This window comes from Schistocerca gregaria, chromosome 8 (genome assembly GCF_023897955.1).
Source record: "Schistocerca gregaria isolate iqSchGreg1 chromosome 8, iqSchGreg1.2, whole genome shotgun sequence".
In the NCBI taxonomy this organism is placed as follows: Eukaryota; Metazoa; Arthropoda; class Insecta; order Orthoptera; family Acrididae; genus Schistocerca; species Schistocerca gregaria.
Window position 1 is genome coordinate 490,816,471 of NC_064927.1, and position 25,799 is coordinate 490,842,269.

Sequence of the window (25,799 nt, forward strand, 5' to 3'; positions counted from 1 at the left end):
GATTAGGAACTTCGGAAGCAAATAGATCGTGATCTTTCAAAGGAATCTGAGGAAACGACGAAAAACGTGGATGGGAGGACGGGGATTTGAACCACCGCCCTCCCTATCCGAGAGTTCAGTGTCTATACGCGCCATGTGAGATTAAGCTGCAGATGCCGCATGAGCGTATCTTTTAACAGCCGTTTAATAAAACGTCAAATTCCGTGTATACGTCATTCGTGAGAACTATGAAAAACGTGGATACTTTAAATTGTGAAATATCATTTAGCACAATATGTAAAATGGATGAATTAATAGATGTTAAAACTCTGGTAATACGCTTCATTTAAGTCAGTCGGTAAGGGCAAATTAGGCGAAAAAAGAAACATTTTGTGTTAGTTCTGCAGGTGTGATGTAAGAATGTACAGCAGAGTTCGACTGTGGAATCAAAAAAAGGAAGCCAATTACGGTAATAGTTTGTCAGTAGTGAGAAGTTTACTCGCGTTTTCTTCGCGCATTTACTACGCTCGACACAGAACATCAGATGACGTTTCTGCAACCTACCGTAACAGAAGCAACTAATTTTCTTTTCTTTGAAATCTTCTAGAAAACATTAGCCACTATCTTCTTCTCGCCACAGTATAATACTTTCCGGTGTCTGTATTTCACTGCGAAACAAGACGCACCTTTAAACCTTTCACTGCTCCTACGACGAGAGCACAGGCCACGACAGTCTGGTTAGAGAAAGTTACTGTTGAATGAAATTTACAACAAGAACTACATGGCCTGGGAAAAAATGAAAACTGTCCATGTTTTACCGGGCGACAGTTAAGTTAGAGCATTTGTGCCCCATTCGTCCCGGGATTGATTTCAATCCGGTCCGCAAAAGAAATTAGCGAGGTTGCTCCTCCTGTTAGTCGACTGCGATCGCCTATTTTACTCCAGTATTTTTTTTCTATTCTTTCTCGCATTAACATTAGTAAACAACGCTTGTCCGTCGTGGATCTACCGGAACACTGCAACTACTGAAACTGATGGTAATTTACAATGAATTAACTGCGAGAAGCGACCTTTCTTCCATGATATCATTTCAGGATGCCTGGCATCCAATCTTCAGTTGTATACATTTACTTACTTGTCGTGAACAATGATTATTTACTAGTGGCGTTGCAAAATTTTGCAACGGAACTCTTAACAAAGCTGTTGTAAAACGCCGAAAGTAAACATTTAATGTTCACGCCGCGTAAGTAAATGCAGAGATCTGAAGATAGGGTGAACATAAAATCAATGTATTATAAAAGCCGCATGTTTTAACGCGCAATTTCTTGCAGTTGCGTTGTCCCATAACTTTAACGTCGCACACGCTCTGACTGCAGCAGGAGCGCTGGTGTTGCGCCAGGCAACAAGGCGGGCCCGCAAAGCTAAAGTACGTGAATCTGGTCCGCGGGTCACCAACGGCTGCCCACGCGTCGGTTAGAGCAATACCTTAATACCTAAGTAGCGCCTGTCGTTGAGAAAGGGTTTTATTTAATCAGGGATGAACGTACGACAGCGAGGTACAGGGTGTTTCAGACAGGTTGATGCATTTAACAAAGTTGATTTCATTTACAGGTGTAAAGATGGAAACTTTGAGTACGTATCTTGGCTCCATCTGTAAGCTTCCGCTAGAAGTAGTTGCGCTCTGCCAAAAGTACGCTTCGTTAGTTTTGGTTCACTACAAAAAGGACGCAACGAATGCTAGCATTACCGGTAGTATTGGTAGGCAGAGAAACAAATGACTGTAAGAGACGAACTTGCAGCTGACGACTTCTCTTTTTTGTTTGTTTGTTTCATTGTTTGTTTTGCACATCATTAGAACCGCCATCCTTCAGCATAAGCCCACTAAGTATTTTATTTCGTTACAGAATATAAATTACAATTTAAGAGTGATAAAAATTAGTTGATCGTGTAATTTTTGTGCTTTAATGTAACCACAGCAATTACTTTTGATTGAAGTACAATTTACACGCACAAACATAAAAACTATATATAATAAATTGCTGTTATTTTGTACTCAATAGAACGTTCTCAATCATGATCAAAGAGTTTCCTGTCGTTATTGATTAATGCGAAAGTTGTTTATGACTAACAACATGTTTTATGTACCTTTGACGAAGTATTGAAGCCGAGCGGTGTAGGGCGCTGCAGTCATGGACTGTGCGGCTGGTCCTGGCGGAGGTTCGAGTCCTCCCTCGGGTGTGTGTGTGTGTGTGTGTGTGTGTGTGTGTGTGTGTGTGTGTGTGTGTGTGTGTGTGTGTGTCTCCTTAGGTTAATTTAGGTTAAGTAGTGTGTAAGCTTAGGGACTGATGACCTTAGCAGTGAAGTCCCATAAGATTTCACACACATTTGAACATTTTGAAGTATTCGACCAATAGTTGACATGTTTTTGTTTCGTATTCTTTTACTTTACCATTTTTATCGAGGAACAACGTTTTCTCTATGATAAATCTGTTTTCTTCATTTTTACTACATCTTCCTGTTTCATGTTACGGATCACCGATTTTCGAATTAAACACTGACAGTTTCCATTTTTCTGTAAACACTGTTTACTTTAAATAACAGACAGGCAGATAACTATGTATAACAAAAATGTTGCGTAGGTCTCCCTATCCCTTATATATACAAAACAGAGAGATCGTTATGAGGTAACGCCCGATAGGTATGCAACACACCTAACGTACAGGTAATGCATAACCAAGGCTACTAGAACTATTGCAGTCTCAGTTCATTCATGATAGTCTACAGTAGCCTACTGTAGTTTTACAATTCAAGCTAGAAGTATGAAGTATCTCTGCGCAGCTACATCACTTGCTCCCACGTTCATTATGTGATCTGCAATAAGGCAACGTCTGCATTTTACATTCTCCATTTCAACAGGTGGAATTCAGTCAGAGCTGTGTGGTCTGAGTTTCGTCAAGGGTACAGCACTCCGCCTCCGGTCATAAGAGGCGCACGCATCAAATAGTACGTTATTACTACTTTTGTTAGGGCTTACCAAAGATTCCGTTTATGACTTCCCTTCCGACAACTTCGCGTGAACTCCGATACTGCATACCAACAGCAGTGTATACAGTAGCTTCAGATCTGGTTGCTTGCGTATGGCCCAAGTTTGACTGCTATCAGAATGTTTGCCGTGTGTCCCGCGTAACGCACAATAAACACTCGAGAAAAATAAATGTAATATTTGATCTTAAACGTGACTGTAAAAAGTACCCCAAACCTGTAGGTGCGTGCATGAAAGAAAGACATCCTTGTAGAGGTCGATGATTCTTTTGAAAATAAAAAGTTTGTACTCCTATGTGTAAGGTAAATTTTTTTTACCAGCTTTCTGTCTTTATTCACGTAGACGATATTGTCATATGAAATAAACAGAATGTTTTTTGGCGTCCGCTAGTGCCGGAACCCCAGCGCCCAGCTGATGTTGGACTGCTGGACTGTGTGTATGAGCCGTGACTCGCCCTTGCCGCACTCCCCCGGTCGGAGCTGTTTACCAGCCACGCCGCGCTACGCCAGTCGCACTCGGGTTTCCTATGCAGCCGACGTGACGTCAGCGGCCCAGCGCACGACAAAAAACAGGACGGGACGGGACGGAACAGAGGAGCGGAGCGTCGCTCTCTTTGCAGCTGGCCCTCTTCCAAGTGTACTTGCGCCAAACGAGACGTAACCAGTGGCTCGGAAATAACCTCTGTGCCGCTCTACACGCGTACACAGTGGCGTTTCGAGATTAGTCGTTATGCCATAAGTTGGGAAAGTATTCTTCAAGGAAAAGAGGCAAGAATGTCAGTCACGATACAGAATTAATTTTGTATGTAAATACCGGTAGGCACGTCGTCCCTCCTCCCTACGTACCCAGCTGTGTGAAGAATCGAAATCCCATGTACAAAGCTTGTTAAAGTTTGTTGGAAGTTATTAAGTGCAGACATTATCAAAAACTGGATGAATATAGTCTGGGTAATTGGGTAATTTACGCTCCGTGAGTTACACTGCCCCAAGACAAACTATTTATCTTTAATACCTGACTCACTGTCCTAAACTTTTAACATACGATTATACCTGCTATAGTTTAATACTGTGGTGCAAGGCTTTCCAGTCTCACTGAACATAACTATCAGCCATGCTGTGGATGAGTCACTGCATAAACACTACTGAAAGAACTGTGGCATAAAGGTGAGGAGTCGCCGCTGCACAGTCAGTGGACGTTCCCCACCATCTCACTCCCCACTGGGTTACACGACGGTTTGCTATAAGGGTTATTACTTGCTGTGGTGATAATTTGGTAATACAACGAGATGGCAAAAGTCATGGGATGAGACGCACACGCACGCACGCACACACACACACACACACACACACACACACACACACACACACACACACACACACACACACACACATTGGTGCAGCTGTCATTTGAAGTCAGGAGATTTATACGAAAAGACTTCCAACTTGATTGTGGCTACACGACGTGAATAAACAGACTTTGAACGCGGAATGGTAGTTGGAGCTAGATTCGTGGGACATTTCATTTCGGAAATCGTCACGGAATTTAAAATTCGAAGGTCCACAGTGTCAGGAGTGATCCGAGAATATCACATTTCAGGCATTACCTCTCACCACGGACAAGCAGTGGCCGAAGGCCTTTACTTAACGACAGAGAGGCGCTGTGTCTACTAACAGACAACCAACATTGCGTGAAACCAATGTACGACAAAGTATCCGTTAGGACAGTGTGGCGATATTTAGCGTTAACGGAATATGGCGCCACACGACAGACACGAGTGCCTCGTCAGCAGCGCCTTCCCTGGGCTCGTGACCATACCAGTTGGATCCTAGTCGACTCGAAAACCGTTGCCTGATCGGATAAGTTCCGATTTCAGTTGGTAAGAGCTGATGGCGCGGTTCGAGGGGCGAAGACCCCACGAAGCCATGGGTCCAAGATGTCAACATATCACTGTGCAATCTGGTGCTGGTTCCATAATGGTGTGGACTGTTTGACCTGGAATGGACTGGTTCCTCTGGGTGTTCGGCTACTTGGATGCCTTTTACAGCCGTTCATTTTTACACTTCATGTTCCGAACCAACGACAGAGTTTTTACGAATGACAATGCGCCATGTCAGCGGGCCACAACTGTTCATAATTTATTTGAAGAGCATTCTAGACAAATCGAGTGAATGATCTGGCTACCCAGATCGCCCGACATGAAGCCCGTCGAATACGTACGGGCCATAACTGATAGGGCAGTTCGTGCACAAAATCTTGCACCGGCAACACTTGAGGAATTGTGGACTGCTATAGAGGCAGCATGGCTCAATATTTCTGCAGGGGACTTCCAGCGACTTGTTGAGTCCATGCCACGTCGCGCTGCTGCACTCCGCCGGGCAAAACGAGGTCCGACACAATATTAGGAGGTACCCGCGACTTTTGTCACCTGAGTGTATTCTTCCAGCATGAACTTTGGTCGCTGTTGCCGACCCAGCTCGTTCAGGTTTTGTGAACTTTTACTTTGATCTGTGGTTGTTTATTACGCAATAAGAAAAAAAAAAAAACACGGGTGTGCAAAAAATTCAGTAAATTTTCATTAGTTTATCTATGCATCTAATCTTTAACATTATTCTGTGCTAATAGATTTCAAAAACTGTTACTCTCTTCTCGTCTGAACTATTTACCGTCCAAATTACACTTCCATAAATACTGCACGCCATATAAAATACTTACAAGGAAGACTTGTAGACACTGTGTGTTCGATGTTAGCAACTTCCTCTGTTTCAGAAACGCTTTTCTCGCTATTGCCAGTCTGCGTTTATGACCTTTCTCCTTCTGGCACTATCAGTTATATGGCCGTGGTCCATGGAATTCTTCTATTCCTAACGTTTCGTCCAATACTACGTTGGACATCCTCAGAGGTGTGATTTGTACGCCGGAACATCTGGATACGGAACTGAATCATCTGAAATAGGCCTTCGAAAAGAATGGGTACGCAAACAAAGAAATTAATAGAGTTTTAAGACCTAATTACAGCAGGCCAAAGGACAAGGATGGTACACAGCAATGGAAGAAGTTCATTAGTAAGGTTACAGATCGAATCGGCAAAATTTTGCTGAAACATAAAATGAAAGCGGTATTTAAACCTACCAGAAAAACAGGACAAGTACTTCGTTCTGTTAAAGATAGGCCACCATTATCATCTAGCGGTGTGTATAAAATTTCGAGTACTTGTGGCGAGGTCTACGTTGGTACTACGAAAAGAAGTGTGAATACGAGGGTAAAGGAGCATAAAAGTCTTAGCCAACTGGGAAAAATAGATAAATCGGCCCTTGCGGAACATGCACTTCAGTCAGGTGACCATGTAGTTTACTTTTCTGAAACTACAGTTTTAAGTGCTACCACGAACTATTATCCACGACTGTATAGAGAGGCTATTGAAATTTATAAACATAAAGATAATTTTAATAGAAAAGAAGAGGCCTTGAAATTAAACGAGATATGGACAGTGGCGTTACAGAATCGATGAGTGAATTTTATCTAAGACGGACTATCATCGATAGTTACATTTTATCTTTGACTAGTTTTCTCTGTGCTACTATGTGCAAGCTAGTCCACTGCCACTTTCCTCGGTATTTAGGCCGCTCTCCGACACCCGACTCGTCAGTCGGCAGGACTCAGCAGGACCAGCCATACCCCTGAAGATGTCCAACGTAGTATTGGACGAAACGTTAGGCACGGAAGAATTCCATGGACCGCGGCCATATAACCCGGGAAAATTATCAACAACAGTACTATCAGTTACTTTCCTGCCAAAACAGCTGAACTCTTCGATTACTTTCATTGGCTCATTTCGTAATCTAATTCCCTCGGCATCGTCTGATTTAATTCGACGACATTCCATTACCATTATTTTACCTCAGTTTATATTCTTGTTGCACTCTCTCTCAAGGGCATACGTGGTTCGAAAACGTTCGGAGACCAATAAAGTTGCTGCGGTAACTGTGGCCGCGTATCTTGCAGATTGTCAAGAATCACTTCCAAATCAGAAAAGTACTGTTGGGACAGACATTGCTACATGTCACTTTGGATTTCAAAAGAGATTGCTAGACCGAACCGTTTTCAGGATGTTTCTCTCAGTGACAGCGGGCAGCGGGCCGGGCTGTCCGAACCGCTGGCCCGGCGCGCGTGGGCAGCCGGCAGCGTGGGTGTCCGTTGCCCGCGACCTGTTTCCGCCACCGCCGGCTCGCAGGTCGATGGCGCGCGGCGGCCCGTCGCGGTATTTCCGACGCGGCCGCCCATCCCGTCTCCCGAGACAGCCTCCAGGCGCCGCGGCACACTCACGGCGCCGAAAGTCCGACGCGGGCGTTGCGACGGGCGAGCCGAACATCCGCGTGAGACATCCTGCTTCCAGTAAGTCGAGGACACGGTGAGAACCTCAACTCCAACTCTCCTGCCACAGGTGTACAAATTCTTCTTCCAGCCTGCCTGCCTGCTCCTACCTCCGTCGCAAACATTAGAGCAGTTCACCTTGCAGCGTCCGAGACACCAGTGTACACGTGTAGCGAAGCACACTGGTTAAAGCAGGCCAGCTTGCGTTTCCGCTAGCCTGGCAAGCTTCACGGGACCCGCTCAGCCTGCTGCAGCTGACAACGCGGCTGGTCCCAGCGGAGGTTCGAGTCCTCCCTCGGGCATGTGTGTGTGTGTGTGTGTGTGTGGTCCTTAGGATAATTTAGGTTACGTAGTGTGTAAGCTTAGGGACTGATGACCTTAGCAGTTGAGTCCCCCCCCCCCCCCCCCCCCCCCACACACACACACACACACAACTGTCAACGGGTTGTGCGCTGTCAATCCAACGTGACTAGCCAGGTATATGTTTACGTAGGTAATTTCACGGCAGCTCATTTATCAGAACGGTGGGAGAAGCAAAATGAACAAACCATACTTAAAGAAGATTGACGAGAAATTGAGAATTGCGGAATATACACCAGTCACGAAACAGAGCACAGGTCCAACAGCTGAAAAGTTTTAGTGCTTTTATGAGGCAGCTTCAAATAAATCGGTATGTGCCTCGCCATACAAACTGTGTAGAAAGTTACTAACACCAATTTGTGAACCTCGAGTATATTACATGTTTGTGAATTTGAACAGCAGTTTCCTCACGCCATAAATATTTTGAAAAAAGACAAAGGCTTAATGACTGACAACTGTGGGCTAAGAACCTGAGGCCATTTAGCAGTATATGGGCTTTCTAAATAGAGGGCAAACATTGATTGAAATATAAAAAAATATGGCTCGGTGAATATTAAAAACCATATTGTGGTTCTATGCAATGTAGTGCGAAGAGCGTTTAGTATGAAATAATAGCTTCTTTCAGACATGTATTTTGTAGATTAACGTAATATAAAAACGAACTTCGTGTTTGCTAAAATCCGTTTGGGGAACGTAGAAAAACCTTGGACTCACTCAGAATGAATTCAGAAAACTCGTAAAGGAAAGTTATTCAAATTTGGTTGGAACACACTAAGGTTACAGAAAATAGGCTTCCAAAACCTTACTTTAATTGGCGTTGCAGAATTATACACGTTTTCAGGCTCTTAGGTGCAAAGGATCTCGACTTTCAGAGATCGTTCTCATTACCATAGAAAAAGTATTTGAGGTGACCTAATGATGGTGCGAATAGAGAATAATCACTACTAATCGAAAGTGGTTGAAGTTGCAGAGAAAACCGTTCAACCGAAATAATATGTTCGAAATACGCTACATAGGACAAACAAAATCCACCATTTCCCAGCCTAGAATAAGACAAAATCATATTTCATTGAGCCTCGTCTTGTGATACTCGGGTAGTTTGAACAATTTCCGAACGCTACACGTAACACTACAATAAAAGCGTACAGAATAAACTGCTATGTAGCGTAGCACAGCCGAAGACGCACAGACAAGCGAGACTCCTGTAGGCCGCTTGGGCCGGGCGTTGCTGCTTGGCTTGGATGGGAGTTAAAACAGCCTGCCCGTTCCGCCTGCTCAACAGGCAAGCAAGAGAAGGTTCAACGCGGAATGTGTACGGCTTCGCTCCCTACGTCGTAAATGCAATTCGTTTTCGATGTTCACAGGTTTACCAGTATAGTGCATGCTACGGGCACAGTACAGACAGGGGTCCCGCAATGTATTGCCATTTCTATCGCGGGAAATCACCACCAAAGCGAGCACACATGCCGACCAGCACCTATAAATCTCGTAAGAACCTAGGCCATCATCATCTTACCCAATGCCAAGAAGTGCCAGAACTGTTTATGACAAACTACAACGTCTAGTATGTAAAACAAAATAGTATGCAGAGAAATATAGACACTGCCTGACAAGAAAAGGGATGCATTCTGAATGGGGCGATACGAAATGAAGCTTTACGGGTTGAGACCATCTGTCATGCTATTTCAGTGAGTACAAAACTGAATCAAATTTACTAAGAAACTGGCAGTACAAGCCCGCTTATCAGCATACCGTTACGCCCGGGTGCGTCCACTGATTCCTGTCCTGAGGCGAGCTTGGCCCACAACGCTTTTAAGTGGTCCCTGATATCCCGGTTACCGTCGCCGAGACGGAGTTTGCGCTCGACTTGCCTCACACACGTTCTATCGAGAAGAGATCTGAGGATATTGCAGGCCACGAAGATACCTCAACATCACGAACATAGGTCACAAAGAGTCAGTTACACTTGTCATGCGTGGACAAGCATTATCCTGTTCGTATATGGCACCAAGACATAATCACATGATATATAATACTTGAGGACGCAGGATATAAGTGACGCACTTCTGGGCCGTCCTAATTCCTCAGTCACAAGCAGTCGCGACCTGGAGTCACACACGATGGCTCCCCTCACCACCACAACGGGAATAATACTTCTGGCGCTCTCCAAAACATTCGAACAATGGGACGTCTCCCTAGGTCGCCGCCAACTCGCTGAGGACGTTCAACAAGGGGTAGTGCAGAGACGTAATCCATCGCTGCACACTTTGTGACGCCATTCCTATTAGCCAGCTGTCCATGCCTTTCGGTAAAGGCATCACAACAAATACCCTCTTGTGTTGTGGCAACGGAACGGTAATTCCCTATCAGGACTGCTGCTTGTCTCCGACCAAGATGACACAGAATGCTGCAGGGAGATCTTTACTTGTTCTCGAACAGCAAACACAGATGTGAAGCGGTTACGAGGTCCTTGGTATACGATACGACGACCAAAACCGTGACGATGAGAATGTTTCCAAACCTCATTGTCAATGTGAAACGTCCCCTTAGAAAAATTATACAAGACTGTGCTTAAACTGACACACAATAATTTTAGACTTTCAAAAAGCCCTACAAAAAAATGGCCATGACTAACATTAACCTATACGTTTCACAAATCGCTTACCTGACAAAAATCTTGGTTACTCGAACTACTGCAATACAGCGATCGCCACTACTGCCAGCTAAATAGAAGATTCAGACTACGGAAGGCACTAACTACTGATAAGGATAGTTAGCAAATGAAAGATTTCAATAGAGAACAAACAATGTATTTACCTTAATATCATCAAAAGTCATAATGTTTATAGCAGTTCATGACACCCAGTCTTACAAATTTCAAAACTCCACCATTTCTCTCCCCACATCCACCACTGCTGACGGCTCACCTCCAACTGCGCAACGCTACGCGCTGTTAGCATCCAGCTGCCGCTGCCCAACACTACAGTGGCAGACAACAATGCAGACCAGCCATAGACTGCACAGGGCATAGCCAGTGATTTTCATACAGAGCGCTACGTGGCGGCGGCGTTACCAATAAAAAAAAACCTAAACATCCTACTTACAAATGCAGTCCAGTATCGGGCCACGTTCACATCCGAGTGTCCCACAGATCTCCATATTCCACGACTTGATCAGTCCGCCAAATAGAGACCCACAAGGAGAAATTTTTCAAACTCTGCCAGGTGCTGATAAAGCTTACACACGAGAACGCGGCATCTCCGTGTCCTTCACATTCATCATTCAACATCTGACGCTGTTGACGCCCCCGTACACAAGTTACCAGGCCTAGCAACAACACTACACATGAAAAATACTTATGAACATTGGTGGCCATTCTGCATGTCATAGAGAATACCAACTTCACTAATCATTTGCTAGGTCCGTAAAAAAAATTCCAGAATTTTATCCACAAATTTTTTCTACGCTAACCTTTTAGTTATAGTGCACGTCAACTTCGAAATACGCTCCTCCACAATTGATACGCCGTTTCCACTTCCGGAAGCAGTCTTTGGTACGTCCCTTGCTGGATCGCGCGAAGCGCCGTCTCCTAATTTTCTTTTATCTCTCTATCATTGCAAATCTTCTTCCTTTCAACGGAGTTTTCAACTTTGGAAATAAAAAAAATATCGGTAGGGGCCAGAACTGGAAAGTGCGGAGGATGAGACAGGAAAGTGATTTCGTGTTTTGTGCAATAGTCACGCACCAACAGGAATGGATGTGAGGATTCTTTATCGTGACGCAAGACCCACGAACTGTCTTCCCACATTTCAGGCCGTTTCCTTCTCGCATTTCCTCGCAGGCGTCGCAACACATCCCGATAGCACCATCGATTAACTGTTTGTCCCTGTGGCACGAATTCATGAAGAACTAATCCTTGAAAGTCAAAGAAAACTATCAGCATGGCTTTGACAGTTGACCTGACCCGACGATCTTTTTTTGGACTTGGAGAACTTTTCCCAACGCACTGTGAAGATCGAACCTTAGTCTCAACATCACAACCGTACACCGATGTCTTATCACCAATTATGATTCTGTTAAGGAACATCTCGTTCTCATATGCGCAATGCAAAAGCTCTTCACAGACTGCGAGGCGAAGGTCTTTCTGGTCTTTAGTCACGAGCCGTGGGACGAATTTGGCGGCAACAAGATGCGTTTCAAAATGCTGTCAGGATTTCATGACATGATCCAACTGAAATGTTAAATTTTCCTGAAATCTCTCGGACAGACAGTCTTCGATTTGCATGCACAATTCCGTTGAGGTTTCTGATATGAGCGTCGTCGGTAGACGCCGAATGGCGTTCTCAACGACGGTCATTTTTAACTTCCGTGCGGCTATTTTTAAACCATGTGAACCATTCGTAACACCGAGTACGGCTTGAGCACTCTTCACCATTGGCTTCCTGAATCATTTGGTGTGTGTGTGTGAAGCTCCTCTAACTCTACCCCGAAATTCGCAAACTGTGTGATACAACGCTCTACCCAATACAGCAATAAACAATAAGTAACAGACGTACAACAATGAAACTTCCCCGCAGTTAGACATGTGTAAACACAGACGTATGCAGGCACGCCAACCGCATTTCGCTCCAACACCATTGACGCGAAGTTACGGATGTTCCGGAATTTTTTTTGAACAGACCTCGTGCATACCTGCCAATGCTACGTACGTATACGAAGTTACATTGACATTGACCATGACTTCTGCGTGCTTCATCTTTTTTGTCGGGCAGTGTATTTCACGCTACTGATGATACATTTAAAAAAATTAAACATGTAACACATGATATAATGAAATCGGTTTTATTTAGTTGTACGTAGAGGGTCCTAACCACTAAATTATCAACGTAGTATTTCCGCAAGTGCTTCAATGCTTAACCCATAAAGGTACTACCGTGTCCCCATTCTCTCCCGCTTTATGTTGTAATGTTAGGTATCCACTTTTCCCCATTAAGCACAATATTGATTAGCCTTTCACAGCCGGTGGGTCGCGACGTGACGCTGAACAACGATTTGTGCCGCGAAATTTTGTTGTATCCATATGTTTAAGTTCATAACATGACGTATTATATTTTATAATATGAGCTGTTGTTACAGCTCACATTATAACTAATCAATTTTTAGATAGTCTGCAACAGGGAGTGCCACGAACGGGGCAGGTAAATTTAATGGAAAAAGTGCAGGAACACACTGGCCACTTTGTTAGTTTCAGTGCACACAAGGCCTAAATAGGCAGTGGTCGAATAATTTTATTTCGGTTTTACGGTGATACCATATGACTTGTAAACAATAAGTTTGCTATCCTACATTAATGGAACGAATAAGAGTCAAATACGCCAAGCTGTTTTTAGTTTTTTGAGTAAAGCCTGAAACTTTTCTCTCGTCAGCTGGCGCTCCTGTGGCATCACGCGAAGTTACATCCGCGGCCGTGATCAGAACCCCCCCCCCCCCCCCCCCCGACTCCTGTCGATATGCAGGTGCGCGAGATAAACTATGCGACACACTGCTGCGCAGATATAACTGGGAACGTTTATTGACGGAACTGGATTGATCCCCTGATGTTTTGGGACCGATGACCGTAGCAATCTGGCTCCTTTAATCCCACAAAGCAACCAACCAACGAACGAACCAACCAACCCTGATGTGTTGCATATCGTCTCCTACAGGCTCACAGCAACTTCCGCCGATAATCTTAACAACAATAAGACAGGAATATATTTCAAAATTTGTAGGGTAAAGAATACAAAGAAACACTCAAAAGATTTATATGTTCACAGAAACGAATGCAATATACTGGCTTCAATGCAAATCTCGTCAAGTCCGTCTTGTTCACCAAACAACGCCACCTAGGTACCTGTTCAGCTATACAACGTAATTTGAGATACCTGCGTACTGAGTGTCTACACACTTGTTGAATGTCAACACTCGCTGAGTGAATGGTTCAGCCGGAACTTCGAGACCGCGCGCCGTAACGCACTTCCGAAATCTCCCAATTTTTCGTACTGCAAGAAATAACTCTGTAGATCACGTAACCCCAATCACCACTTCAGCCCCCAGACGGCACACGACTTGTACACCTGACGAGGACTGCCGGTCGACTCCTCCTCGATTTCGCGAGTTCCACAGCGCTCGACGAAGTAATCTGACATTCAGGCCTTTCGGTCAACCAGACTCAGTAAGCGTGTGCAGCTCGCGCTAAACACACTATTTCAAAATATCGCCTGTTGTCAGGACTTTTCAAACGTTCATTCCTCAAGTACGTGCTTGAAAACAGCTTCCACGCTGGGAAACTCACTCGCCCAAGAGACAATCTTTTACGTCGCCCTCTCCCACCACTCCCATTTAGGAGGATTAGTCACAGTCCACCCTATCAGCTCCAGGCCGGACAAACTTCCTTCCCCTGCATATCGACTCTGGCGCACATAGTAGCCACAGAAAGTGCACACAGAACGCGGCTAGGAAATTATACATAACACGCGGCTAGGAAATTATACTTAACAAGCTGGTTATGCTTGGATAACAGATCAAAAATAAAGGTTCGTAGCGGCTGTAAGTGCACAAATTAGTACAATAAAACTGTTTTAGCTCTCGTCGAAGAAAGGCTACCGTGAAGAAATACTTTGATTTTCAAATCAGTGCACACCCTGCTGTAGACTGGAAATTCATTCAGGAAACAATCGGTTAAGCTGCTTCTCCGCAGATCCTTTCTTCCCGGACTGGTAGTCCCGCAAGGTACGCAGGAGAAGTTCTGTGAAGTTTAGACGGTGGGAGAAGTAGGGCTGTGAGTCGTGCTTTGATTAGATTAGTTTTTCGTTCCATAGATCCGTGCCGAGGAGATCCTCGTGCATGTGGAACATGTCAACAATCTTTTTTTTTTGTTTTAAAGCTGAAATAACAATACTAACAGTATGAATATATGCAATACATCATTTGTTTCTATTAAAAAATTCGTCAATGGAGTAGAAGGAGTTGGCCCCTAATAAGTCTTTCACCCTCCTTTCAAACAGATCTTTATTTGAGACTTTTATCCATTGTGGATGTGGAACACTGCGACTGTGGTGTGAAAAGGTTTTCAGAAATTACTGCAACCAGTCGCCTTTTATGTAGATGTATTTTATTTAACCATGACCGGTTTCGAGCTGCCTAGCAACTCATCATCAGATGGTATATACATTCAGTGCTTTTTTGTACCCATTGTGTGGGTGGTTGAGTATCTGTGGCTAGACAGAAACGAGAACAAATAATCGCTACATGTAACGTATACGTTAAACATAAATTATGCTGTAAATATTTCGTGTTACTGTACCACATGTAGCGATTATTTGTTCTCGTTTCTGTCTAGCCACAGATACTCAAGCACCCACACAATGGGTACAAAAAAGCACTGAATGTATATACCATCTGATGATGAGTTGCTAGGCAGCTCGAAACCGGTCATGGTTAAATAAAATACATCTACATAAAAGGCGACTGGTTGCAGTAATTTCTGAAAACCTTTAGATCTTTATTTGTAACTAATTTTTTTATGTTTGCTGGCAAATCATTGAAGACGAGTGTTCCTGAGTAGTGGACTCCTTTTTGAACTAAAGTAAGTGCTTTTAAGTCCTTGTGCAGATCATCTTTGTTCCTGGTATTGTATGTATGAAGTGAGCTGTTTGTTGGAAAAAGAGATATATTATTTAGGACAAATTTCGTTAAGGAGTAAATATACTGAGAGGCAGTAGTTAGTGTACCCAATTCTTTGAAGAGGTTTCTACAAGACGTCCATGAGTTTACTCCACAAATAATACGTACTACACGCTTTTGGACTCTGAAAGCTTTTGTTTGACTTGAAGAGTTACCCCAAAATATTATACCATATGACATTATGGAATGAAAGTAGGCAAAGTATGCAAGCTTTTTATGTCGCTATGTAAACTAACACTCGAATTGCAAATACAGATTTGTTATGGCATTTCTGCTGTTCTGTGGTGTGCTCCTCGCAACCGAAATTATTATCAAGTTGTAATCCCAGTAATTTAAAACTGTCAACCTCTTCTATCTGCTCTTCTTCATACTTTATGCATATGCTGGGTGGGAACCTCTTACAGCTTCTGAATTGCATATAGTGAGTCTTTTCGAAGTTTAATGTCAGTGAGTTGGCTTTAAACCATTTATTAATTACCATGAAAATATCATTAGCAGATCTTTCTACAACTACACTCGGCATACTGTTTATTGCAATACTTGTGACATTTGCAAACAAAACGAACTCCGCTTCTGCCAGTGCAACTGATGCGAGATCATTAATGTACACAAGAAAAAGCAATTGCCCTAAGATGGATCCTTGTGGGACAGCACCTGTAATTTCTTCCCTCTCTGATGATGGCTGATGACTTAATTCACTAGTCCCTTGCACTGACACCCTTTGTTTCCTGTTAGCGAGGTATGACTTGAACCGTTTTGCGGCACTGCCCCTGACGCGAAAGGTAAGGCTTCCACTTTTTATCTGCTAGGAGCCTGCCGGACTTGTCCACCTAGATTCGTACACTACAAATTTGTTCCGTTAAACTCTTTCGAGCTATTGTGAGATTCTCAGCTCCAAGGAAATCAGTTAAAATTTTGTAATTTATTTGCAGTTGCTGTGCATTCACGCGTATACTTTCCCGTCATTGTGCCAACAGTGAAGGGTGAATTGCCATGACCGTCGCTTTTTGGGGAGCGTTAGCTCGCGGTAACAAGACCGTGGGCGTTCTCTCTTATTACAGAGGACACATCAACAGACGTGAGTTGAAAACAATGAAGAAAGAATCATGGAGCTTACTGCTGTAATCGATTTCTGGGAAAGGCCCTATTGTTCTGCATGAACGCCGTTATACCATGCGAGGGCGACCGCATAATCATTCGACGGACTCTCTTCCACATTGTTACTCAGCTGCTGCTTTTGAACTGACGTATCTTGAATTTCACGGGAAAAAAATCCAAAGTGTACTGTTGGCAAATAAACGCTGAGAATAAGGATATTTATTGAAATACCCCAACAACGAAAAGATAACGTTTCCAGGTTTGTCATGGTGAATTGTGCAGATGCTTTGTCTTGGAAACCAATTGTAGCGAGTAAATAATGGCAACAGAGTTAGTATTCAATGGTCAGTAGCATGTTGTCCAAATTCCGTCATACATTAGTTCGCGTTTTTGTCTCGCAAGATAACGCTAAGCTCTTAAAGCTATACGAGCAAATTTGCTTGTGTGTTAATGGAAGCAGAGCTCCTGCTAGTTGTAACTTTATGGAATACTCTATGGTAGAACAATAAGCTCTAAGTTTTTCTCTTATTAAATGTAGATTTTAAAGGAAGAATTCGAGATGTATAATACGCGAAATAGGAAAGTGAACATGTTAAAATTTCCAGAATGAGATTATTTAGTAGAGTCGGTATGATTTCGAAAGAGGCTGGCGTGTGCAAAAAAATATACTATTACAGTTCTATTCAGTATACTTAAAAAGTGTCGTTCGTTAACAAATGTGCTACTTCACAGAAAGCCGTAATACGACTGTTTAGCTGCAACGGTCTTTAAAGACCTTGAGCACTCCCTCTCAGGCCCTGATGTTTCCTGTATCTCAGATCTGGAGACTAGCTGCAGCGAATGGCGATATGGAGGTTAAAAGTGTCCTGCAGGTGTCAACCTGATGATGATTACTGGATAAAGAGTACAAACAACGCAACACCAATTATGCGACGCATTGCAACACTAGACAAGAACAACAGTTTATTTGCAAACCCAGATAAACTCTCGACACTGCTGCACGTTTGAATCAGTCTTAATACGAATGCTAGAATCCCTCTGACTCGAGACGCAGGGCTAAAATAGTGGCTGTTCAAACAACGATGATAAATACCCTATAGGCAACCAGCTGTACTCAAAAATAGTCGAAAATTTGGCCACTGGGCTGACAAACGTGCACCGCTTACAATCAACACACTTCTGCCGACGAGTTCCTTGCAGCTTTCGCGGAAACCGCCACACAGACAAAACAAGATAGCCGCGCAGGATTAGCCGAGCGGTCTCAGGCGCTGCAGTCATGGACTGTGCGGCTGGTCCCGGCGGAGGTTCGAGTCCTCCCTCGGGCATGGGTGTGTGTGTTTGTCCTTTTAGTTCAAGTAGTGTGTAAGCTTAAGGACTGATGACCTTAGCAGTTAAGTCCCATTAGATTTCACAGACATTTTTGAACAAAACAAGATAGAAGTTCAGAGCTAACAAGACCGAGAGAACGCTTCAAATTTCTAAAACTTACAGAAGTATTTTTAATGTGTTGGTTGATAATGTACATTATTTTACAATTATTAGTTTCGATTGCTAAACAAGCACCTTCAGATCTGTAAAAGAAAAGAAACCGATAACTGCCGTTAGGTTAAAATGAATTATACAACTTCAAGAACATACAATACTTCAAAGTCCTGAGCGGTAAGCTGCTCCCGCTAGATAGACTGTTTCCCTACTTGGGCTAACTACTTTCCGTTCATTACTTTGAATTAAAGTATGTTCTTGAAGATTAGAATAGTCATTTTAATCTTAAGGCAATTTAATGCTTCTTGTCACTTTTACAGATCCGAAAACGATTGTTTAGCATCGGAAACTGGCAATCAATTGTAAAGTAATGTATTATTACGATCAAGACAGTTAAAAGATTATATTAAACAATTTAAAAGTTTTAGAAATACATCAGCTCGCGTATGTGCTTCACCAGATGACGTCAGATCTTACTCATTTCAAATTTTCCACGGAAACAAATGCTGATTATTACCTTTTAAGCAACATTCGAAAAGACCGACTGTTCACAATTCTACGCTAGCAACCGGGAACGAACTTCGGAATTCTCGTTAAGCTTTTTGTACTAGTAGATAAATTTTTGTCATTCACTGTGGATCACTAACTACTGATTCCTGAAACATGGAACAGTTTTAAACATCGCTTGTACTGCAGAGTGAGAGGGAGTGGGTAGTTTAGAGTGTAATGTCCCGTCGACGACGAGATCGTTAGAGAGAGAGAGAGAGAGAGAGAGAGAGAGAGAGAGAGAGAGAGAGAGAGAGAGAGAGAGAGAGAATCATCATCTCTGACAGGTGAAGGACGAGGTGCGTTTTCACGGAGACCATGCAGACATTTGGCTTCAATGATTTACGGCAACGACAGAGAAATCAAATGGGGCTGGCTGCACGAGTATCCGAACTGCTGTCCTCCGTAATACAAGTCCAGCTGGAAAGTGCCTTTCGTCCCTCCTCGGTAGCTCGCGGACGCGACCACAGTCCCCGGAATCTTCGCGCGAGAAACGTACTGCTCCTCCGACTACAAGGACAGCTTCGTTGGGGGTCACTGATTATTTCTCAACAACAACACGCTACTACAACCAGGTTAAATACGGGTCGCCAGCCTCGGTCTGATCTGCGAAACGGTGTCACTACTTCTACACTGAAGCCTCAAAGAAATTGGTATAGGAACGTGTTTTCAAATACAAAAATATGTTAACACGCAGAATACGGCACTGCGGTCGGCAACGCCTATACAAGAGAAAAAGTGTCTGGCGCAGTTCTTAAATCCATTACTGCTGCTACAATGGCGTTTATCAGGATTTAACTGACTTTGAAAGTGGTGTTATAGTCGACAAATGAGCGACGGGGCAATGCACCTCCGAGGTAGCGATGAAGTGGGGATTTTTCCCGTACGACCATTTCACAAATGTACCCTGAATATTACGAAAAAACATCAAATCTCCGACATCGCTGCGGCCGGAAAAAGATCCTGCAAGAGCTGGACCATCGACGACTGAAGAGAATCGTTCAACGCTGCAGAAGGGCATCCCTTCTGCAAATTGCTGCAGATTTCAGTGCCCGGTCCATTAGATACTGCTAGCGTGCGAACCATTCAACGAAACATCGATACGGGCATTCGGAGATGAAGTCCCGCTCGTGTACCCTTGATGACTGCAAGACATAAAGCTTTACGTCTCGCCTGGGCCCGTCAACACCGACAATGGGCTGCTGATGACTCGAAACATGTTGCCCGGTCGGACGAGTCTCGTTTCAAATTGCATCGAGCGGATGGACGTGTAGTACGAGTATGGAGACAACCTCATGAATCCATGGGCCCTGCATGGCAGCAGGGGACTGTTCAAGCTGGTGGACGCTCTGTAATGGTGTGGGGCGTTTGCAGTTGGAGTGATATGGGACCCCTTGATACGTCTACATACGACTCTGGCAGGTGACACGTACGCAGGCATCCTGTCTTATTACCTGCATTCATTTATGACCATTGTGGATTCCGACGGACTTGGGCAATTCCAGTAAGACACTGCGACAGCCAACACGGGCGGAAGTGCTACAGAGTGGTTCCAGGAAAACTCTTCTGAGTTTAAACACTCCCGCTGGCCACCAAACTCCCCATACATGAACATTATTGAGCTTATCTTGGGTGTCTTGCAACGTAATGTTCAGAAGAGATCTCGACCCCCTCGTACTGTTACGGATTTATGGACATCCCTGCAGTATTCATGGTACCTGTTCCCTCCAGCACCACTTCAGTCCATGCCACGTCGTGCTGCGGCGCTTCTGCGTGCCCGCTGGGCCCATACGCGATATTAGGCAGGTGTACCCAGTTTCTCTGGTTCTTCGTTGCATACCACTAAGCAACTGCCTGTTTTACCCTAATTCCTACAAGACAGGTACCGAGATCCGAGCACTACAATGGAAAATTTACACCGCTGACAGTTCTTATACCGGCTCCTTTTAGCTTCAGCGAATAATGTCAACAACAATGTAACAGAAATGCAATTCAAAGTCCATTTGTCAAAAGACACTCAAAAACACTTCAAATTTCTGAGGAAAAAATGGAATTCACCGTCTCCAATCAATCTTCATCAAGTTCTTTATTTTTATGCAAGAGCACCTACCAGCTGGTTTCGCGATGTCGTTAGAAGCCTCTACTACGGGGAAAGGTCGAGGTAGAAAACATTTCGGATTCTTGCAAGCTTTCCATATTTGAAAAGTAACTTAACTGATGATTAAGGATCACTGGCCACCGACGAAAGAAAAACCTTGAAACATGACCTTCACCCCAGATACCACAAAACTTGCCCCCCGCCCCCCCCCCCCCCCCTGTATCTTGCGATTTAACGAGCTTTGAACAGCTCCACCAAATTTGTTTCAACATTTTGCTTTTTGAACCAATCAGCCTCAGAACCAAAATGCAAGCATTTCTAGCAGCTGTTTCCCCCTCCTGCTAATAGCAAAACGCTGCTTCATGCGAGGACTTTTTCAAAAGCTCATTTCGAACTGGAGATAGAAACCATCTGTCATAATTTGAAAATTTCGCACCCTTAAGTGAACACAGCAGGGCCAGCCACACGTTACATCGGTTATGAAAACAACAATCCAGTAAGTCCAAGCTGGACAGCAGTCCGCGTCCCCTGGATACCAGAAACCGGACTGGAAAGCAGGCAGGGCGGAAATGGTGCATTACACAGCGTCTGAACAGGAGCAAAAGGCTTCTTACCGCCAGTCAGCATAGCTACCGCCTGACTCCCACCTTCCGTGACATCCGAACAACTCCCGGAATTACTTAAATACTGACAGCTTTCAGCCAGTCAAGACCTGGCGTGCCGAATGATTCGGTTTTTACTCAGAATGTTGGCATTCTTACTGGGCTAGCAATGCGTCTGTGGATAGCGCTGTCCGGTGGCAGGGCTTCCAACACATGTCCGACCCGATAGCTGAACGGTCAGCGCGTTGGAATGCCACGCAAGGGGTACCGGGTTCGATTCCCGGCTGGGGTGGGAGATGATCTCCCCTCAGGGACTGGGTGTTGTGCTGTCCTCAGTATCATTTCATCCCCACCGTCGACGCGCAAGTCGCCCATTGCGGCGTCGCACTCAGTAAGACCTGCACTTGGCGGCCCAACTTCCCGCCTGGGAACTCCCGGCCAATGACGCCGTACGATCATTTCCATTTTTTCCAACACCCTGGTGCTGGGAGAAAACGTCATCGGGAAAGCTCTGCTCCTTAAGCCAGCCCTGAAGATTCTGGGCCCAGTAGTAGCATGCATTTTGATTCCACGAAGAGCTGATTTTAGGTAAACTAGGGAAAAACAATCAGATCAAGCTGTCGCTCTGCTGAGAGCTAAGACCATATGCCAAGGAACCATCCTACATCAGGTCAAACTCAAATAGAAGTTAATTCATTTCTCCAAATACGATTTGGAATGAAGTCTCAATGATCTCACTGGAAACACAATTAGCGATCCTCCCCACCATCGCGTCCCCTTAAAGAGAACAATTGTGACTTCAGAACGATGTAATTGATCTACGACTGAAACCAGATACTCCTCTGGCCCTCCAGCCATGACGCAGGTCATGGTAGTGAAGTGGTGCCTACGTGCAGGTCAATTGTATGGAATCAACCATTAGTAAGACGGTTCCGTATGAAGATTTGACAGAATGGCCACGAGGAGCTATCGTGTTTGAACTCGGTCATGACCACATTGTACGTAAATGAAGTTGCCCGAGTTACTGATGTCGCAAACTGGACTGTCCAACATATCTACAAGGAATGGTGTATCACTTAACCATGAAACATGGTGTAGCAGCTCTCGTCAGGGACCAGAGGTGAACATCACTACCTGTTAATGACAAATGGTTTGAAACCCGACAGGAATTACTACTGACAGTGAGTTCAAGTCCGCCTCAACCAGTATCTGAACAAACATTGAGAAAGGATGTCCATGCAGTCTGTATTAGGAGTTGGGGAACTTACACATTGCCATTTCCCAACGAGGTAGATAAATCGTCTTTAGGCAAATAGCACGAACTGGCCAGTAGATGACTAGAGGCCTGTACTGTGGTCCTAGAAGTCGCGGTTATGTCTCTTTGCAAATGATGCAAGTCATCGAGTGCACCGACGGCGCAATGAGGCCTTTAATTCACAGTGTGAAGAGGGTGTAGTTCAGACCGCTGGATCGGAGTCGTTTTGAAGGCGGTTTTCGTACAGCGACTTGGACCCATTCGTTCAGGTTAGACTGATATTGAACGAGCGAGTTCATTTCAATATTTTGAGTGAAATTGTGTTGTCTTTTCTTCTGTACCTTCACGATGAGTTTTGTGCGGATTCGGACTTTTTCCGAGATGACGACAACCGAGTTCACACGGCTGAATGCATATCGAATCTGTACTGGCACTGCAAATCACGCGAGATTAACCCTGTAGGAAGTGTGTCGACTATTTGGAACAGCAGTTAGGTGCGTAGGAATGACAAGCTATTCACCAGCGATCATACCTGAAGAAACTTGTGGACGCACTTCCTTGGCAAACGACGCTAGAGTCGGGGCTGGTTGGGAAGGCTAGACGTTTGTGCAGTTTGCCTGTATTACAAAGCAGAGTGGAGAGGGAGCGACTCACCTTGGCGATGTACTGCGGCGCGATGTCGGCGAGCCCGCGCGCCCGCCGCCCGCACGACTCCACCGGCATGCTGCCAGCAGCGGCGCCTGCAACACGCAACGCACCTCAGCACACACCCGGAGCGACCGTTCTCTGAACACGCCAACCCTCACCACTGGGATGTAATTATTGGGGTGGCGTTGGGATTTGACGTCACTTTTTTACGGTTGGTTGGGGGATTAAAGGGACCAGACTGCTAAGGTCAGCGGTCCCTTATTCCAAGACTTGGAAACACCAACACAGAGTAAAAACGAAAAATGGGAAAAGATAACAGACGACACAGGCGAGAGAGACAGCGACAAAGACCAGACAAAACGAATTAAAATCACAGAGTGTGACAGAGGTTGGCCGACCATAGAGATAAAATAGGAAAAGCCAACCACCGGTAACACATTAAAAACTCAGTCTAAAATCGTAGGCCAAAGGCCAGAATCAAAACAAAAAGGACATAACACACTCAGATTAAATTATAAAAAAAACCTGCCCGAATAAAACGCAAAACGAAGTCCACTATGGCAGAGTCATTTGTTAACAGGGCAGGGAGCGTGTCTGGCAGTGCGAGCGTCTGCCTGAGCACAGCTAAAAGCGGACACTCCAACGAAATGTGGACCACCGTCAAAACGGACAAAAGGTGGGTCCTCAGACTGAAGCGCCTAGAACCGCTCGGCCACTCCGGCCGGCTTTCACATTCCAGAAACTATTCTTTTGTCCATCTTCTTCTAACTGATGTGTTTCTTTTCATAACTTCCCAAATAATAGCACTGACTCAAGAATAACCTTTTAATCAAATTTAATTAATTTGGGCTTGGATAGACGATAGTCTGACTCTAGTACTACTGGTTCAGCACTGTGCGAAAACTGCACTGAGATTGGAAGGTGTACATGAGAACTAAATACTGCAGACAACAAGTGCACACGTTCGTCACGAACCTGGTCTACTCAGACAAACCAGAGCCGTTAAAGGGCTCTTTATCAATCACTGGCGTCGCAGTACGCAGACGTGCCCGCCGAGTGTTTATTTTGCACGAAATGCGTTAACACTACATGGAAAATTGATATGAGATACTAATAACGCTAATGCAGGTAATTTATACGCACGGAATCTACATGACTCTCTACACACTGTTCTACACTACTAGAGGAGAAATTTATTCTTAGTGACCCTGTATAGCAGCTGTGGTGTTCTTAAGGGAAATGCAGCTTCCCCCACAATGAGCGCTGCTAGCTTTCCAGTTTACAGAGACAGTATATCTTCCTGCAAAGTTCTCTCGTGTGAGTAGACAAAATAAATTCACTGCGCTCGTTTTTATGTAGTGGAGTATTTGGATTTATTAATGAGTTCTTATTTCCATCTGTTAAGTGAGCTACTGTGTACAACACGTTCCTGACTGTCTATTTTGTGAACTGTGGTGTTGACAGTAACCTCTGTAGCGTAGGTGGGAATGGGACTGAATTAGTAAGTGTGACACCTTGCTGCCGTCCACCGTTGACAGCATAGTGCAAAGCCGTGTAATTACGTTCTCGTCACTTGATGGTGAATTGATCAATGACTAGAAAGTTACTGCACAAATCATTTCCATTCACGAATTGGCGACACTGATAAGTGGGCTGCATTGAATGAAGCCACTTACCACAAATCCACAGTGTACTTCCAAGACGGGTGTGAATATACTTGATCGTGTTCAGGTCTATAACAGTGATCTAGTGTAATGCAATGCCTGACATGTTGAAATACCTCAAGTTCAAAAAACCTTAGGTGACCTCTTCCTGTTGCAGAGGAAGACAATTTATGGAATAGTTCACTTAGCAATTGCAAATAAGAAATCAATGAACTGAAAATAACTCCACTACATAAACACGAGCTCAGTGAATTTTCTTTTGTCCACTCACTTATGACAACTGGTCAGAAAAGCTAGTGAGGACTCACCTGCTCGACCTTCAATTTTTACCTTTATGAAGGAGAGAAGTACACGGACACAATTCGGCGACCTTCCTTCCGTTGCACCTCGACCAGACATATCTCCCTCTTCCCCTCTGTTACATCACAAGAACACAATTTGCCCCTTAATACTGTTCACCTGCACTTGGATAAGGCACACACATTTAATATTTGTTTTTAACCCGCTTCATTTAAACAGAAACATTAAATGTTATACCGTTAGAACAATATTTTTAGCACTCTGCGATTTTTCAATCACCGAAAACTCTTAGTCCTAGAGGGAAAAATGAACGTAATGTTCAAATAGTTTAACTTAGGACTGGGAAAAATTTTCGCTAGAAGCCGCCGGTTTAGAGTTGTTCGAGCAAAAGATAGAAAAGTGACTTTTAAACTAAGCTCCACCCCAACGCTCACACCCAAGCTGCCAGGATATTTAGTATGTCCTTCATGACACTCCTTCCCAGTAGCGTGGAAAAATTTGCGACTACACGATTGTTGCCCCAAATTTTCCTTCGTTGATTGGACTACCTGGCGGTAGTCGAATTGTGTGCAAATAACACGAATTATTTACGAAGGAGTGGAAAAAACTGTTGAACCGATCTCTGGAA

At 44.3% G+C, this 25,799-nt stretch overlaps 1 protein-coding gene across 20 annotated transcripts in view; it reads right to left on the minus strand.

The window, feature by feature from the left end:
- LOC126284064 (GTPase-activating protein CdGAPr) overlaps window positions 1-25,799 on the minus strand; it is a 718,807-nt gene that overhangs the window by 365,959 nt on the left and 327,049 nt on the right. For all 20 annotated transcript variants that reach the window (XM_049982674.1, XM_049982683.1, XM_049982670.1 and 17 more), the window contains exon 3: window positions 23,214-23,299. In XM_049982674.1, coding sequence (XP_049838631.1) covers window positions 23,214-23,282 — 69 coding nt within the window. In that variant the 5' untranslated portion in view covers window positions 23,283-23,299. The remainder of the gene's footprint in view (window positions 1-23,213; window positions 23,300-25,799) is intronic.